Genomic DNA, 19,352 nt, shown 5'->3' on the forward strand with positions numbered 1-19,352 from the left:
TCAGTGTTCTCATTCAAGATTTATCTCACTGGTGAGACAACAGACAGAAGGACAGCCCTTTTCAAACCCCTCATAAAACTCAAACAAGGTAAGAAATATAAGCACAAACAGGACTGGGTCATCTGGGCTTTGTGGGATTGAGTGCCAGGGCTTGCAGGGCTAGACATGGCCCACAACCCATAGTTTGGACACCTTGCATCTATAGCCTTCAAGCCTTGAATTCGTGCCAGATTTGGTTTCAACCCTAGCCACTTGTGCAATACTTCCATATTGCCAGTAACAGTCTGTAGCCTTCTTTGTAAATACTCTACCGTACACTTAGTGACAGCTGCCAGTCACAGTGGGAATTCTATTAAAATGCCTATTTTTTTTGTTTCGTCTCTCATTCTCACAGGCCTCACAGATGGGTTTCAAACACTTCTCTTGACTGCAACGTACCTGCCACGTCGAACTCGATCTCCAGCGTAACTTTGCTTGCAAGAGCCGCATCTCGTAACAGCTGGTTGGCCTCCTCTAGGGTCCCATCCTCGGTTGGCATGCCGTTGATGGAGAGAACTCGATCGCCCACCTGCACTAGCCCACATCTGGATCCGGAAGGTGCCAGTTCGAAAAGTTTTTGGGAGAGAAAAAAAGACAAAGAAAGAAAGCTCGTTATCTGCGGCTGAGAAAAGCAGACCCGCGAGCTTCTACTGAGCAGTTTAGGAACCATGGCCCAGAAATTGGAAGTGTTAGTGCTGGCCGTCAAGGCCCATTTTGGGGGGAGAAAATGGCGCCTGCCTCACTTCCGCCTGCTGCCACGGGTTCCACGGAGGCCGCCATTTTCGGCAGGTTGGCAGCGCTGCTGTTGCCTGCACTCGCAGAAATATTTTGATTAGTCGGAGCGTGACGCCAATCGTCATGCAACGCCGAATTGACGCCCGCTCATCCATTATGGAGCTCGCCACTTCTCTCACCTCCCTCTCCAAAGCACGCCTGTGCATGCAGCAACTGACAGCGCTTGACCTTTATACATATGCTATCTTCTGCTTCTTAGGTAGTCCCTCGGAACCGAGGATGACTTGCTTCCACACTAAAAATTAGTTCTCAGGTGACTGATGAGTCCAATGCAGGACCTGCAGTCTCTGTCACAGGTAGGGCAGACGGTGGTTGAAGGGGCGGGTGGGTGGGGTGCTTGGGTTGATGTGCGCTCCTTCCACTGTTTGCGCTTGGCTTCCACTTGCTCCCGGCGAAGAGGCTCGAGGTGTTCGGCGCCTTCCCGGATGCTTCTCCTCCACTTTGTGCGGTCTTGGACCAGGGATTCCCACGTGTCGGTGGGGATGTTGCACTTTTTCAAGGAGGCTTTGAGGGTGTCGTTGAAGTGTTTCCTCTGCCCACCTGGGGCTCTCTTGCTGTGTCGGAGCTCCGAGTAGAGCGCTTGTTTTGGGAGTCTCGTATCAGGCATGCGGATGATGTGGCCCATCCATCGGAGCTGATCGAGCGTGGTCAAAGCTTCGATGCTGGGGATGTTGGCCTGAGCGAGAATACTGACGTTGGTGCGCCTATCCTGCCAATGGATTTGTAGGATGTTGCGGAGGCAGCATTGGTGGTACCTCTCCAGTGCTTTGAGGTGCCTGCTGTATATGGTCCATGTCTCTGAAGCATACAGGAGGGCGGGTATCACTACTGCTCTGTAGACCATGAACTTGGTGCTGGGTTTGAGGTCCTGGTCTTCAAACAGTCTCTTCCTCAGGCGACCGAAGGCTGCACTGGCACGCTGAAGGCGGTGTTGGACTTCGTCATCGACATCTGCCCTTGTTGACAGTAGGCTCCCGAGGTATGGAAAGTGGTCCACGTTGTCCAAGGCCTCGTCATGGATTTTGATAATCGGGGAGCAGTACTGTGTGGCGGAGGCAGGCTGGTAGAGGACCTTTGTCTTACGGATGTTTAGTGTAAGGCCCAGGCTCTTGTACGCTTCGGTGAAGGTGTTGACGATGGCTTGGAGTTCGGCCTCAGAGTGTGCGCAGACGCAAACGTCGTATGCATACTGTAATTCAATGACAGAGGATGGGACGACCTTGGATCTGGACTGGAGGCGACAGAGGTTGAACAGTTTCCTGTTTGCTCTGTAGATTAGCTCCACTCCAGTGGGGAGCTTACTGAGGGTGAGATGGAGCATTGCAGCCAGGAAGATCGAGAAGAGCATTGGTGCGATGACACAGCCTTGCTTGACCCTGGTCCATATGTGAATTGGGTCTGTGGTGGATCCATTGGTCAGGATCACAGCTTACATGTCGTCGTGATGCAGGCGGAGGATGGTGACAAACTTTAGTGGGCAGCCAAATTTGTGGAGGACACTCCATAATCCCTCACGGTTGACGTTGTCGAAGGCCTTTGTGTGGTCAAAGAAGGCCATGTGCAGCGGTTGGTGCTGTTCCCTGCATTTCTCTTGTAGTTGACGCGCGGTGAAGATCATGTCCATTGTGCCCCTTAGTGGGCGGAATCCGCATTGCGACTGGGAGGAGCTCTTCAGCCACTGGGACAAGGCGATTGAGGGGGATTCTTGCGATGACTTTCCCTGTAGCAGACAGCAGGGAGACTCCTCTGTAATTACCGCAATCAGACTTGTCACCTTTCTTGAAGATGGTCACAATTACGGCGTCTGAGATCCCCTGGCATGCTCTCCTCCTTCCAAATAAGAGAAATGAGTTCATGTATTCACGCCAATAGTGCTTCTCCGCCATGTTTTAGCGCCTCGGCGGGGATTCCATCTGTTCCTGAGGCCTTGTTGTTCTTCAGTTGTTGGATGGCCTTTTCAACCTCATGCTGGGCTGGGGTTGTGCTGAGGTGGTGGCGGGTAGCATACTGCGGGATGGAGTTGAGGACACTCGCGTTGAAGACAGAGTCTCAGCTAAGGAGATCTTCAAAGTGCTCCTTCCAACAAGCATTGACTGCCTCTCTGTCCTTGACCCGCAGTGGGGTAGGACCTTGGGTGCTTGGGCCGTAGGTGGTCTTGACTGCGCTAAAGAATCCATGCACGTCGTGGTTGTCAGCTAGCTGCTGAATCTCCTGCACTTTCTCCACCCACCATCTGTTCTTTAGGTCGCGAGTTTTTTGTTGGACCTTGGCCTTCAGGCGTCTGTAGAGCTGCTTTCTTGCTCTCAAGTTCTGTTGCTGTTTCCAGATCAGCAATGCCTTGCGCTTGCAGCTTATTAGCTCCTGGATCTCCTGCTCGTTCTCGTCGAACCAGTCTTGGTGTTTCCTGGTCGAGTGACCGAGCGTCTCTTCACAGGTGCTGATTATGGAGGCCTTGAGTGCAGACCAGGCGCTGTGGACACTCCGTATATCTGCTCTCAGGCACATGTGGCTGTGGGTGTTTTAATTTGATGGAAAGGATTTAGTTTTGAGGACGAAGTCTATAGATGCTCCTCTGGTTATAATGGTACATGGCTGATTGCAGGTGGGGGAGACGAGAGCAGACTTATCCGTAGCAGTTTTTGAATGAAACCAAAACAGTCATCGTTGTATGAAGCGAACAGCCAACGCTGACAGGTCATTATAAATTATTATTGCCACCGAATAATTCATCATCTCCGACGGAGATCGATCAAACCACAGACTTTCCCAATGCAGTCGACAGACTCCCCACAAATGAATAAACAATTTGCCAAACCCTTTTTCGCTCTGTAGAAATGTTGCGAGCCGGAGCCTGAGCTGATTTAAAAAGATGACACACTTCCATAGGTAGGTTCCGGAGCTTTGCTTGTGTCACTTTGATGTGCTTTAAACGACAAGAGCTTTCTCCACAAGAGCTGACTGCAATACTGTAACGTGGATGGATTGGTGAGCGGGTGGCAAGTAAATTGCTGTAATAAATACAGCAACTGTTCCGTGGATGGGCTACAGGTCGACTCGTTTGTTCCTCGTTCTCCTTAAATCCAAGCGGCAACAGATGCGACCTTCGGCCTTCTGCTGAGCTTAGCGCCAGAAAGAGCACGTTGCACCACAGATTCTCCGTTTCGCTGATGTAAATTAGCAGGCAGCACCAAAATACCGGTGCTGCCTGCACTCTTTCTGCAGGCGGCCGTTAACCTTGGCTGACGCCGTTACCGGCAGGTTTCAGGAATACTCGAATTTCAAGGCCCATATGTTCCCGTCTCTTAAAAGAACCAAATTCTTTGCTGGATCAGTAAAGAAGAACTTGTATTTATATAGCGCCTTTCACGACTTCCGGAGTCCCAAAGCGCTTTATGGCCAATGAAGTACTTTTGAAGTGTAGTCACTGCTGTAATGTAGGAAACACGGCACCAATTTGTGCACAGCAAGATCCCACAAACAGCAGTGTGATCATGACCAGATAATCTGCTTTATTGATGTACATTGAAGGATAAATATTGGCCAGGACAACGAGGAGAACTCCGCTGCTCTTCTTTGAATTGTGCCACGGGATCTTTTACGTACACCTGAGAGGGCAGATGGGGCCTCGGTTTAACGTCCCATCTGAAAGACGGCACCTCCGACACTGTAGCACTCCCTTGGTACTGCACTGGAGTGTCAGTCTGGATTCATGTGCTCAAGTCTCTGGAGTGAGACTTGATCCTGTAACCTTCTGACTCAGAAGTGAGCATGCTACCCACTGAGCCACAGCTGACACTGTGTATTCCCATTCCCACCTTCCTCCATACCGGGGTGCAGAGCAAGAGTGCATGTGTGTCAGTGCGAACTCAGAGGATCCAAGGGTGTGGGAGGGTATGTAACGCTGGGGAAGCTTTCAGGAAATTGGGTGGAGCAAGACTTTGGAGGGACCTGAAGATGTAGATAAGGATTTTAAACTTAGTGTTTTGGTGGATGGCGGGGTGAGCATGGTCAGTCAAACACAGTGTGGGACAGGATACGGGCAGAGGAGCTTTGGATGAGGTGGAACTTGTGCAGTAAGAAATTCCTGATTTATTTTAAAGGGGTTAACGCCTCCGCTGGAAACAGCAAGTGGAGGAACGCTATACAAACGCAGAAGCACTCCTTCACTGGTATCACCCAGTAAATTCTCGGCGAGAGGTATTATTAATCTTCTTAGGCAGTCTCTCGGAACCAAGGATGACTTGCTTCCACACTAAAAATGAGTTCTCAGGTGACTAATGAGTCCAATGCGGAACCTACAGTCTCTGTCACAGGTGGGGCAGACGGTGGTTGAAGGGGCGGGTGGGTGGAGTGCTTGGGTTGACGTGCGTTCCTTCCGCTGTTTGCGCTTATCTTCCGCTTGCTCTCGGCGAAGAGACTCGAGGTGTTCGGCACCTTCCCGGATGCTTCTCCTCCACTTTGTGCGGTCTTGAGCCAGGGATTCCCAGGTGTCGGTGGGGCTGTTGCACTTTTTCAAGGAGGCTTTGAAGGTGTCCTTGAAGCGTTTCCTCTGCCCACCTGGGGCTCTCTTGCCGTGTTGGAGCTCCGAGTAGAGTGCTTGTTTTGGGAGTCTCGTATCGGGCATGCGGACAATGTGGCCCGTATGCTTCAGAGACATGGACCATGTACAGCAGGCACCTTAAAGCACTAGAGAGCTACCACCAACGCTGCCTCCGGAAGATCCTGCAAATCCATTGGCAAGATAGGCGCACCAACGTTAGTGTTCTCGCTCAGGCCAACATTCCCAGCATCGAAGCTCTGACCACGCTCGATCAGCTCCGATGGACGGGCCATATCGTCCGCATGCCCAATACGAGACTCCCAATTATTAATATAATAAAATGAGAGGAGTCGGAGATAGGAAAAAATCATTCAGCCCCTTGAAGCAGGTTCCTCCGGTACCCTAACTCTCCGAGTACACCATGTAGCTGTACTTACATCCTAAATGTTTTTGTCTCCATTATATCATCTAGCAAGATTAACCGAAACATTTATCACTCTTTGAGTAAAGAGGTTCTTACCGATATCTAGCTTAAATGTTACTTTCCACTGATTTAAATAAATATTCTTTCCTGGCTGAACTTGAAGTAACATTCTGGCCTCACCTTACCTATCCCATTCACCTTTGACATCCTTTAATCAGCTCCCTCATTAACCTTCATCCCTCGAGTCTGTAGAACTTGATTTTCTCTAACCTTCCCTCACAGCTTATCTCCTTTACAGTTGGGATCATTTCCGTTGCTCTTCTTTGCACCCTCTCCAATGGGTGCATATGATCGATCTATTGACCTCATTTATTGCCCATCCCGAGATGCCTTGAGGAGGTGGTAATGGGCAATGTTCCCTTAAAGCTGTGCGGCTGAGCTCTCCGGACCTCCCGCACAGCCAGCTCGCCAGCTTTTCAATGTGGAAAACCGCACATGCGCAGTATTTTGAAGGGGCTGCGCAGCCAAAAAAAATTAATGGAAACATCGGTGGTGGACCTTCTCCTATGAAGTAATTGTTTTTACAACTGAGTGGCTGCCTAGATCAATTTTTAAAATTTTTGTTGGGTAAGGGCATCAAGGGATATGGAGCAAAAGCGGGTAAATGGAGTTGAGGTACAGATCATTTGTGATTTAACTGAATGGCCTCCTCCTGTTCCTAGGTCACTTCCGAAGGCATTAAGAGTCAACCAGGTAGTGCGGGACTGAAATCACATGTAAGTCAGACCAGGTAGGGGTGACAAGTTCCCCTTCCCTGATGGAGATGAGTTAAACAGTTGGGTTTTTACAGTAATCTGGCAGCTTTTATGGTCGATTTTCTTTTTCCTCTGGTGCTATTTATTGATTTCAATTTCTGAACTTGTCAGGGTGGGGCCTGAACTCGTACACCGGGAATTTCCTTGGGGATTGCCCCGATTGGCCTCTGTAACTTTGGCGGAAACCCTGTTGATGTGCCTATCCCGAGTTTCCGCTGATGTCACGGCAGCCGATCGGGGGAACTCTTGAGGAAATTCCCGGCGATGATGTTTGGGTCACCAGTCTACTACCATAAAAAGGTTGCCAACCCTCCAGGATTGGCCTGGAGTCTCCAAAAATGGAAGATCAATCTCCAGGACACTACTGCGAGCAACCCGGTAGAAAAATCATAGGGTTGTTAAATACACTGTGTGTTTGATTTCATTTTTTTTAACATTGTGTTTATTATTTATAACAGTATTGGAGATGCTGGGAAAAAAGGATGTTTGACTGAGAGTCAAGAGTCATCCAATGGGGTAACGAAGAGTCTGTTCACTTCCCAGTTGGCGTGGGAAGGCGGGGCGCCTTGAGGATGGATGTGTTGGGCAAGGCGTGTGGGGGCGGTGCGGTTGCAGGTGCAAAGTTACGTGATGCCACTCCAGGAATACATCCAACCAGAGTTGGCAACCCTATACCATAACCGCGACCATCCCCAGATATGGACTGTGCTCAGCTACGATGCCCCATGTGGGTGAATAGCCACCCAGCTCAGCTCACACAAGGAGGGATATTTCGATGAAGTACCGGTGAATGACCAGTCACCCATGGAGCGGCACTCCAGCGAAGAGTCAATACCTTCAGAGGCAATAAGGAGCCAAATGGAGGAGCCGAGCCCTCAGAGTGAAGCCAGTCCCACACCCAATGGCCAGCACTGGTCATAATGGAAAGGCAGTGACCATGATTATCCATGAGCTACAAGCCGTGGCTTCCTGAGAGCTGACAACATTTACACAAACAATCCGAGGCCAAAGATTGGAATTTTTAAAATTAGTTCGCGGGATGTGGGCATCGCTGGCAAGGCCGGCATTTATTGTCCATCCCTAGTTGCTCAAATTGAGTGGTTTGCTAGGCCACTTCAGAGGGCATTTAAGAGTCAATCATGTTGGTGTGGGATTGGCGCACATATAGGTACTGGTTTCCTTCCCTAAAGGAAATGTGTGAACCAGTTGGGTGTTTATGACAATCTGACAGCTTCATGCTCACTTTTACTGATACTAGCTCTTTATTTACAGATTTGTTTTAACTGAATTCAAATCCTCAAACTGAAATGGTGGGATTTGAACTCACGTTCTCTGGATTATTAGTCCAGGTCTCTTGATTACTAAAGAAAGGCTTGCATTTACACAGCTCCTTTCACAACCTCAGGACGTCCCAAAGCGCTTTACAGCCAATTAAGAACTTATTTTTTGAAGTATAGTCGCTGTTGTAATGTAGGAAACGCAATAACCAAACAGCGCACAGCAAGATCCCACAAACAGCAATGTGATAATGACCAGATATTCTGTTTTAAGGTGTTGTTGAAGGATAAATATTGGCCAGGACGCCGGGATGAACTCCCCTGCTCTTCTTCGAAATAGTGCCATGTGGTCTTTTACATCCACCTGCGAGGGCTGATGGGGCCTCGGTTTAACGTCTCATCTGAAAGACGGCACCTCCAACAGTGCAACTCAATACTGCACTGGAAGTGTCAGCCTACATTTTGTACTACAACCCCTGGAGTGAGTCCAGTAACATAACCACTACACTACCGTACCCATGAGAAAACAACACACAATCAGATTTCTGAATGCAGATTACAAGGGTTAATCCTCTGATGTGGTATGGCAGACATCAAGTCCCTAATTTCCTGCCTGGGACTTCAATCTGCCACCATCATCCGGGATCCAATTGATTTGAAAATGATTTGAGTGTGTCATGTAACTGCAAATCGATTCAAACTGCTAATGCGACACGGTCCCTTCAATGCCTGATAGTAATTTGATTCTACCACCAAATGGATCATAACCAAAAATATATAGCCTTTTAACCATAATAATTAACACATCTAGCTAATTACCGAACAAAATGTTGCACCTTACTCAACAGCATTTCATTTCAGTGAAATTTCCCTGACACTGAGCTGGTAACCAAGGCTTGAACAACACGAATGAAACACAAAACATATGAATATTAATTTCAAATAAATATGTTTCTTCTTCTAACATCAGTATCTTTCCACCAGATGGTTTGTCACTGTGTATTCTAATCCCTCCATGGCCTCGCCCCTCCCTATCTCTGTAACCTCCTCCAGCCCTACAACCCTCCGAGATATCTGTGTTCTTCCTATTCTGGCCTCTTGCGCATCCGCGATTTTAATTGTCCCACTATTGGCAGTTGAGCCTTCAGCTGCCAAGGCCCTAAGCTCTGGAATTCCCTCCCTAAACCTCTCCACCTCTCTTTCGTCCTTTAAGACGCTCCTTTTGGTCACCTGTCCTAATATCTCCTTATGTGGCTCGGTGTCAAATTTTGTCTGATATCGCTCCTGTGAAACGCCTCAGGACGTTTTACTATGTTAAAGGCACTATAAATACAAGTTGTTGTTGTAGCTTTTTTTTTTCATTTGCTTTCGATGGGCAATAACGTCAAGGTGCCTTCTAACCTTTCAGCCGGACTGTCCGGGTCTATAAATCGTATGAGTGGCGGAGACGAGAGGGGTTCAGTGGCAAAGATTCCTCCTTGAAGCTGCAATCCAAATCCATTCAGCGGATCCCCTTTCAGAAAGATTTCCGTCATCTCTGTGTGTACGATCTGTCCTCCTGGGCCTATTGTGCTGGAGGCTAGTGACACTAGAGAGCAAAAAGAGCAGCATTAAGCATCAGGCAGACCGGCGTTTGGTACAATAAGCATGCCAGTTCTTCAGCATTGTCCTGAAACCCCATTGATACCTTGTGTCGAGGACTGATTCATTAAGCTGAGACTTGACCAAGAACCACTCTCAACTGACCCACCGCAAAGCCCCTCACCCGCTTATTCCTCAATGTTCTTTTGTTAAAACTTCTCTTTCTCCCACCTTCTCCCTTCCTCACTCCATCAACATCCCTGAGCTAACAGCCTGTGAACCGAGGCCCATGCACACGTCTGCTGCATGCCACAGGGGAGGTGGGCTCCCAGTGATCTTCGGGCTGCACTATCAGTATCGCTAATTAATGTGCAGTACTGAGGGAGTGCTGCACTGTCGGAGGTGCCATCTTTTGGATGAGACGTTAAACCGAGGTCCCATCTGCCCTCACATTGGATGTAAAAGATCCCACAGACACTATTCGAATTAGAGCAGGGGAGTTCTCCCTGGTGTTCTGGTCAATATTTATCCATCAACCATCAACACTAAAAACAGATTATCTGATCATTATCTCATTGCTGGTTGTGGAATCGTGCTGTGTGCACAATGGCTGCCTCATTTCCCTACATAACAACAGTGGCTACACTTCAAAGGTACCTCATTAGCAGTAAAGCGCAAGTCTTTTCTTCTTAGACCAAGCAAAATTTGAAACCAGTAATTTATGGGTTAAAAAGCCTCTCAAATAGCGGTTAATAAAATTCATCCCCTCCCCCTCACTGAACAAAACCTTCAAAGGAATTCTTGATATTGTTGCCCTTTAAAGAAAAAGGGTTACGATGATGAATTGTGATTTATTTTCTCTGTTGATTTAATTTTGTGCTAATGATATTAGTGGCTGAGTACAGTCATTGAACCCGACAGCCAAATTAAAACACACAGTTAAACTGACAAGATCCCTGATGCTTCCCATAGTTAATGACTACCTATGGAGGGTAGTCTTCACTCCCACCCAGTGCTGGGCTCAGTAACTCTTTCCAGTCGGAATCCTAATGATTGCAATAAGCCTTGCCAATCCAAGGTGTTCAACAAAAAGGCTTTTAAATTTAATCATAATTCATTATAACCAGTGACATTAAGGGAGACCCTCCAACTACAAATGCTTGCTGAGTCCTATGTTTTATATTTAAACAAATGGCGCCTTCCTGTTTATGTGGTTCGGGTGGCTGTTACAAATCCCATGGCACTCTTGCAAGGAGAGCAAGGAGTTCACCAAGTAAACCGGCCAACGTTCCTTCTTCAACCAACATCACCCAAGAAAAGGAGCTTAACGAGTCATTTGTCTCTCTAAGGTTCACGGGACAGTACCGACACCTTACATATTAATAATCACTTCACTTCAAAACGAATTAATTGTGTGAAGCCCTCTGAGACATTGGGCAGGATTTTCATTGGGCTGTGGAGGCGGAATTGGAGGCGTGTGGGGGGCTACAATCTCGAAATCGGGGGGCACGAACCCATCCCGCACCCAACCCGCCTCCATGCCAATTTCAAAGGAGGCGGATACCCGACCTGTGCTGGGACCTGCCTCCCCGAGGCGGGAAGGGGATTAGTGCCAATTAACTGCCTGTTAACAGGTAGTTAACAGGCAGCTTTTAGCCTAATCCCTATTTTTATTGCTGAAGTGTGGGATTCCCGACGGCTCCAAACCACGCCAAGTTAGCAAGGCGGACCGTCGGGCTGAAGGGCTTGGAGGGTTCGAGATGTCCGGTATTCAGGTGAGTGATGGGTGCATGAGTGCAAAGGTAAGTGCGTTTGGTATGTGTAAAGTGTTTAAATAAGTTTTACTTACCTTTACAGCCTTCCTTCCTTCAGGTCTCGGGAGTCCCTCATCTCACCGGCACAGAAAGCAGAATGGCCGCGAGCTGTCAAAAGTTGCAGCATTCAGCTTTCTGCTCTGGAGAGATCTCTAAATCAGCCTGAGAGGAAGGAATTAACTTAGTGTACAGATTGTCAGTGTTTGACAGCTTCAAAGAGCTGTCAAACGCTGATATTTCATCTGTCAAAAGCTCTTGACAGATGAAATGTCAATCTGTGACGTAACCTGTTGCCGGGTGGCCCTTAATTGGCCTGCTGAGCCCACTGGGCGGACTTAACAAGGTCAATCAAGTGAAAATCGCGTGGGTTGGCCACAACTCGATGGAGTCGGGACTACAACCCCGAAAGTTGTAGTCCCGCCTCCATCACGCCTCCATCAAAATCCAGCCCAATTTGTCTTGATGAGCTGCAAGGTAAATGTAAGCATACGTTATCAGAGTGTTTCACTTAGAAACATAGACAAAAATAGGCCAGGCTCCATCTAGTTAACCTTTGACCATCCTGGTAGTGACATGATATGACGATAATGGAGTTGTTGACTAATCATGGCAATCAACCTCCATCAATTAGTCTACAACAGACCCAGACACGAGGCGAGGAAAGCCCCAGTGGTGGACAGCTTTGGAAACCACAGGTCCAAAGTCCAAGCATGCTACACTCACCACATGTCATGTCTCAAATTACTCACATTCCAAAAGGTTATTTTCTGAAATAAATCTATCTAATTTGAATGAATCAATACTAATTGCTTTCACCGTCTCCCTAGGGAGCCTGTTCTATAGAATGACCACTCCCCATACTGAAATCTTGTTTCCACAGAGCAATTTTGAATTTACCCCCTTCAAGCGCAGGCCATGTCCTCTGGTTCTGTTGTTCTGGACAAGGTGGAACAGCTTGTCATTGTCTATGTTATCTGTAGTGTATGTACTTTGCAGAAGGAACTATATTCTGCAGCCCCTGTATACTGCAGTACCAGTAGTGACCACCCCTGTATATAAGCCTGTGCAGTAACTTTACATAAGAAATAGGAGCAGGAGTAGGCCAATCGGCCCCTCGAGCCTGCTCCGCCATTCAATAAGATCATGGCTGATCTGATCCTAACCGCCAATCCACTATCACAGAACCATCTCCTGAATCTAACAGAATTAGACACACGAAACAGGAGCAGGATCAGGCTACACGGCCCCTGGGCCCGCTCCGCTACCCACAGGGCCATGACCGATCCGAACCTAGACTCATGTCCAATTTCCTGCCCGCTCCCTGTAACCCTTAATTCCCTTTACTTCTAGGAAACTGTCTATTTCTGTTTTAAATTTATGTAATGATGTAGCTTCTACAGCTTTTTGGGGCAGCATATTCCATGGACCTACCACCCTCTGAGTGAAGTAGTTCCTCCTCATCTCAGTTTTGAAAGAGCAGCCCCTTATTCTAAGACGATGCCCCCTAGATCTAGTTTCACCCATCATCGGGAACATCTTCCCCGCATCCACCCAATCCAACCCCTTCACAATCTTATATGTTTCAATAAGATCGCCTCTCATTCTTCTGAACTCCAATGAGTAGAGTCCCAATCTACTCAACCTCTCCTCATATGTCTATCCCCTCATCCCCAGGATTAACCGAGTGAACCTTCTTTGTACTGACTCGAGAGCAAGTATGTCCTTTCTTAAGTATGGACACCAAAACTGTACGCAGTATTCCAGGTGCGGTCTCACCAATACCTTGTACAACTGAAGCAATACCTCCCTATTTTTATATTCTATCCCCCTAGCAATGAAAGCCAACATTCCATTGGCCTTCTTAATCACTTGCTGCACCTGCATACTAACCTTTTGAGTTTCGTGCACCAGGACCCCCAGATCCCTTTGTACTACAGTACTTTCCAGTTTCTTGCCATTAAGATAATAACTTGCTCTACGATTTTTCCTGCCAAAGTGCATAACCTCACACTTTCCAGTATTGTATTCCATCTGCCAAATCTCTGCCCACTTACCTAGCCTGTCTATGTCCCCTTGCAGGTTTTTTATGTCCTCCTCACTCACTACTTTCCCTCCCATCTTAGTATCATCTGCAAACTTTGATATGTTACACTCGGTCCCCTCCTCCAAATCGTTAATATAGATTGTAAAGAGTTGGGGACCCAGCACTGACCCCTGCGGAACACCACTAGTTACTGATTGCCAGTCTGAGAATGAACCATATATCCCAACTCTCTGCCTTCTGTTAGATAGCCAATCCTCTATCCATGTCAGAATATTACCCCCAATCCCGTGATTTTTTATCTTAAGCAATAATCTTTTGTGTGGCACCTTGTCAAATGCCTTTTGGAAGTCTAAATACACTACGTCCACTGGTTCCCCTTTATCCACCCTATACGTTACTTCCTCAAAGAACTCCAGCAAATTTGTCAAACAGGACTTCACCTTCATAAAACCATGCTGACTTTGTCCTATTAAATTATGATTATCCAAATGTCCTGTTACTGTCTCCTTAATAATGGACTCCAAAATTTTACCTACCACAGATGTTAGGCTAACCAGTCTATAGTTTCCAGCCTTCTGTCTACTGCCCTTTTTAAATAAGGGTGTTACATTAGCAGTTTTCCAGTCTGCCGGGACCTTTGCCGAGTCCAGGGAGTTTTGGAAAATTATTACCAATGCATCCACAATCCCTACCGCCACTTCCCTCAAGACCCTAGGATGTAAGCCATCAGGTCCAGGTGATTTATCCGCCTTGAGTCCCATTATTTTACCGAGTACCACTTCCTTAGTGATTTTGATCGTGTTTAGCTCCTCCCCCCCTTTAGCCCCCTGTTTGTCCAGTGTTGGGATATTCTTAGTGTCTTCTACTGTAAAGACTGATACAAAATATTCATTCAGTGTTTTTGCCATCTCCATATTTCCCACCATTAATTTCCCGGTCTCATCCTCTAAGGGACCAACATTTACTTTAGCCACCCTTTTTCTTTTTATATAACTATAAAAACTCTTACTATCTGTTTTTATATTTTTTGCTAATTTACTTTCATAATCGATCTTCCCTTTCTTAATCAATCTTTTTGTTATTTTTTGCTGTCTTTTAAAGTTTTCCCAATCCTCTATCCTCCCACTAGATTTGGCTACCTTATATGCCCTTGTTTTTAGTCGAATACTATCCTTAATTTCTTTACTTAGCCACGGATGGCTGTCTTTTCTTCTACACCCTTTTCTTCTCAGTGGAATATATTTTTTTTGGAAGTTGTAAAATAACTCCTTGAATGTACACCACTGATCATGTATCGTCTTACCCTTTAATCTATTTTCCCAATCCACTCTACTCAATTCCGCTCTCATACCTTGATAGTCTCCTTTATTCAAGCTTAGCATGCTTGTTTGAGATCCAACCTTCTCACCCTCTAATTGAATATGGAATTCAACCATGTTATGGTCACTCATTCCAAGGGGATCCTTTACTAGGACATTTTTAATTAATCCCGTCTCGTTACACAGGACCAGATCTAAGGTTGCTTGCCCCCTGGTCGGTTCAGTTACATACTGCTCAAGAAACCCATCCCTAATACACTCAATGAACTCATCCTCAAGGCTGCTCTGCCCAATTTGATTTGTCCAATTAATAGGATAGTTGAAATCCCCCATAATTATAGATGTTCCCTTATTACAAGCCTCAACTATTTCCTGATTGATACTCCGTCCAACAGAGTTGCCACTGTTCGGAGGCCTATAGACTACACCCACTAGTGTTTTTTTCCCCTTATTATTCCTTATCTCCACCCAAACTGTTTCATTATCCTGATCTTTTGACCCAATATCATTTCTCTGTATTACAGTGATTCCTTCCTTTATTAACATAGCCACCCCACCTCCCCTTCCTTCCTGCCTGTCCTTCCTGATCGTTAAATAACCTGGTATGTTTAATTCCCAGGCATTGTCACCCTGCAGCCATGTTTCTGTAATGGCCACAAGATCATACCCATATGTAGTTATTTGTGCCATTAACTCATCTATTTTGTTACGAATGCTACGTGCATTCAGATAGAGAACTTTCAAAGATGTTTTGTGACACTTAGTTCCTGCTTTTGCCCTTTTTATTACTTTACCTTTTACTCCATACCTTCTGCCCCTTCCTGACACGCTCTGGTTTTTAATTTCCCCACTGCTACCTAAGTCTATGACCTTCTCTGTTGTCATTTTTATTATTTGCTCTCTAGGAACCTCCCCCCCACTAGTTAGTTTAAAGCCCTCTCTACAGCCCTAGTTATATGATCCGCCAGGACTCTAGTCCCAGCACTGGCCAAGTGAAGCCCGTCCCAACGGAACAGCTCCCTCCTGCCCCAGTACTGGTGCCAGTGTCCCAGGAAGCAAAACCCATTTCTCCCACACCAGTCTTTGAGCCACGCATTTAACTCTCTAATTTTATTTGTCCTAGCCAAATTCGCTCGTGGCTCAGGTAATAATCCCTTTACCCTTGTGGTTCTGCTTTTTAATTTGGCCCCTAGCTGCTCAAACTCCCTCAGCAGAACCTCCTTCCTTGTCCTATCTATGTCGTTGGTACCAACATGGACCACGACAACTGGATCCTCCCCCTCCCACTCCAAGTTTCTCTCCAGTCCAGAGGAGATGTCCTTAACCCTGGCACCGGGCAGGCAACACAGCCTTCGGGACTCTCGCTCTCGGCTGCAAAGAACTCTATCTATCCCCCTAACGATACTATCCCCTACCACTACAACATTTCTTTTAACTTTGCATAGTAGTTCCAGTTTTGTCTCCACTCAGTAAACACCTGTTGTAACCCACTCCTGCAGTCCGTGTCTCAATTACACACGGACATAATACTGGCGACGAGCAGATCCGAACTTACCTACAGTTCTGCACCACCTCATGGGGATCCATCCATGAAACGAAGTTGTTAGAGGTCGAGGCCAGAAGGAAGAAAGAAAAAAAAAACAAACAGAAGAAACGGGGGTCGACTGTGGGCAACCGCCTCTGATTCATCGGAGTTGAAGATTTGCAGGAGAGGCTGTCGAGAGGGGGCTTGGTTATCCTGTCTATGGTGTTCCAGCTAATCGGGCTGGTGGCAGGTAGTACACAGATCCTTCCTGGGCTGCGGCAGGCTAGAGCTCGATCGGGTGGCTTTTCAACGGGGCCGAGCAGCGTTGTCGGGAAGAGGAGAGAGAGAGAGAGAGGGTGGAGCACACAGGGCGCGGCCGGTGCTACGAAGCCGGGCAGCGTACAGACCCGAGAAGAGGGAGGAAAGTGTCCCGTAGGGTTTGCTCTGACGACGGGAAAATAAAAGAAATTAGAAGCGCAGGAAGCCGCGAGGAGCTGCAGTTTGCCACGGGGACCGCGGAGAGCGGCGTTAGCAGCAGCGCGGGGGGGAAGTGTGCAAAGACCATAGGGCGTCGCCGTCAAGGCATAAAAACGCCAGCAACAGCGCTAGCAGCAGCGGAGAAGACAGAAAGCGCGGGAGGCGCCATCTTAATCCAGCGGGGAAGAAGGCAAAGCGCGGGAGGTGCCATTTTGTTCAATCGGGGAAGAAGGCAAAGCGCGGGAGGCGCCATCTTAGATTTCCAAGATGCCGAAGATTGGCAATATCACTGCCTTCGATAATGCAATAGAAGACTGGACCATGTATGTGGAAAGAGTCGAAGTATATTGCAAGGCAAACGAAGTAGCCGATGAGAAAAAGGCATCGGTACTACTAAACTTAATGGGCGCAAGAACGTATGGCCTATTGCGGAACCTGATCACTCCAGCCAAACCGATGGCGAAGAGTTTTAACGAAATTGTTGATATCCTACAGGAACACCTAAATCCTACACCGCTGCTGATAGCAGAAAGATTTAAATTCCACAAGAGAAATCAGCATAAAGATGAGAGCAATGCTGATTACCTTACGGAACTGCGCAAGCTATCAAAGCACTGCCAGTTCAGAGCAGGACTGGCAGATACCCTACGGGACAAATTTGTCTGTGCACTCCTGAGTGAAGGAACCCAGAAGAGGTTACTCTCAGAGAAAGAGCTGACGCTAGATAAGGCTTTCAGCGTGGCAGTATCGTACGAAGCAGCAGCAAGGGGAGCTGCGGAAATACAGCAAAAGCCACAGGAATACGGCACCCATGAAATGACACGGGGATTTCAAAAATGTTATCGCTGTGGCAGAACAACCCATGACCAGAAGGACTGCTGGTCCAAGGACAAAATATGCAGGCAATGCGGAAAGATGGGACACATTGCACGAGTTTGCAGGCCTGGGAAGAAGACTAACGACAACAAAAAGGCTACAAAGGAACAGTACAGGAAAGTACAAAAGATGACGGACAGTAGTTCCGAAGACCAGAAGAGCGATAGTGAATCCGGGAACAAGAGGCTAAGCTGTCTCAAACTTCACAACGTAATCACAAAAGAGGATCACCGAACCATTTGGGTCACCCTCACGATAGCAGGGTCCCAAGTCAAAATGGAATTGGATGCAGGATCAGCCCTGACCGTCATGAATCGAAGAGACTACGAGCAGCTATTCTAACACATACCCTTGAAAGAGACATCCATTGTCTTGAAGACGTATACGGGGCAGAAAGTATACCCCAGAGGGAAAATAAGGGTGCCTGTCGAATACAACGGCAAGGAAATACAGAAATTGTATCTGTACATACTGCAAGATGGTGGACCACCGTTATTGGGACGTGAATGGATCAGAAAGATAAGTTTAGACTGGCACTCCATTCAGGCACTGACTGTGGCTGGTAAAAAGGATGACGACGTTACACCTGGACGATTGTCAAAAATCTTAGCTAATGCTAAAGAGGTATTTCAACAAGAACTGGGAACTCTTAAAGGCGTAACCGCCTCGATAAAAATAGAAGAGAATGCAATTCCCAAGTTTTTCAAAGCAAGACCGGCACCATATGCAATTCGCCCAGCCGTCGAGGCAGAGCTGGAGAATCTGGAGAATGCAGGCGTGTTATCTAAGGTAGACTGGAGCGAGTGGGCGACACCCATCGTTCCTGTCATGAAAAAAACGTTAAACAATAAGTCTGAGGAGCCAAGGAAGGTTCGCATCTGTGGGGCCTTCAAGGTGACAGTGAACCCAGTCCTTCACACAGTACAGTATCCCCTCCCGAGGGTAGAAGATATTTTCGCCTCACTATCTGGAGGGAAGCGTTTTACAAAAATTGATCTAGCACAAGCATGATGGAGGTTGAAGACTCCTCTAGGAAGTATCTCACGATAAACACTCACAAAGGTCTTTACCAGTATAATCGATTGGTATTCGGAGTAGCATCAGCTCCGGCGATATGGCAAAGAGCGATGGAACAAGTCCTGCAAGGGATTCCGGGGACTCAGTGTTACTTGGACGACATCCTAGTGACAGGTGAAAATGACAGTGAACACCTTGCCAACCTAGAGCAGGTGCTCACTAGACTAAGAGAACATGGGCTACGAGCCAATCGCCCCAAGTGCGAGTTTTTTAAGAAACAGATATCGTATTGTGGCCACATGATTGATGAAGAGGGGTTACATAAGTCCCCTGACAAAATTGAAGCGGTAGTTAAGGCTCCAGCGCCTGAAAATGTGTCGCAACTGAGGTCATTCCTCGGATTGGTGAATTACTACCATAAGTTTTTGCCGAATTTGTCCACAATTCTGCACCCACTGAACACCCTACTACAAACTGGAGTAGCATGGAAATGGAGCGATGAATGTAAGCGGGCCTTTCAGAAGAGTAAAGACCTAATCACTTCAAGAGAAGTATTGGCTCACTACAACCCATCACTGCCGATAAGACTGGCGTGTGATGCGTCTCCCTACGGCATTGGAGCGGTACTGTCACGTAAATTCCTTGATGGTTCAGAGAGGCCGATAGCTTTTGCGTCACGCTCGTTAACTTCAGCCGAGCGTAACTACGCCCAGATTGACAGAGAGGCCCTCAGCCTGGTGTGGGGGGTGAAGAAGTTCTATCACTACCTGCACGGTCAGAAATTTACTCTACTAACTGATCATCAACCT

The 19,352-nt window shown here is 47.3% G+C and overlaps 1 protein-coding gene across 1 annotated transcript in view; it reads right to left on the minus strand.

The window, feature by feature from the left end:
* Nucleotides 1-19,352, minus strand: part of grip2b (glutamate receptor interacting protein 2b) — a 445,227-nt gene that overhangs the window by 171,932 nt on the left and 253,943 nt on the right. Inside the window, exons 12-13 of the mRNA XM_086001324.1 lie at nucleotides 9,292-9,478; nucleotides 439-584 (exon numbers count right to left, since the gene is read on the minus strand). Of these exons, the coding sequence (XP_085857450.1) occupies nucleotides 439-584; nucleotides 9,292-9,478 (333 nt within the window). The remainder of the gene's footprint in view (nucleotides 1-438; nucleotides 585-9,291; nucleotides 9,479-19,352) is intronic.

The sequence above is a fragment of the Somniosus microcephalus genome, chromosome 11 (assembly GCF_052327205.1).
Source record: "Somniosus microcephalus isolate GS21.2 chromosome 11, FLI_Smic_1.0, whole genome shotgun sequence".
NCBI lineage: Eukaryota > Metazoa > Chordata > Chondrichthyes > Squaliformes > Somniosidae > Somniosus > Somniosus microcephalus.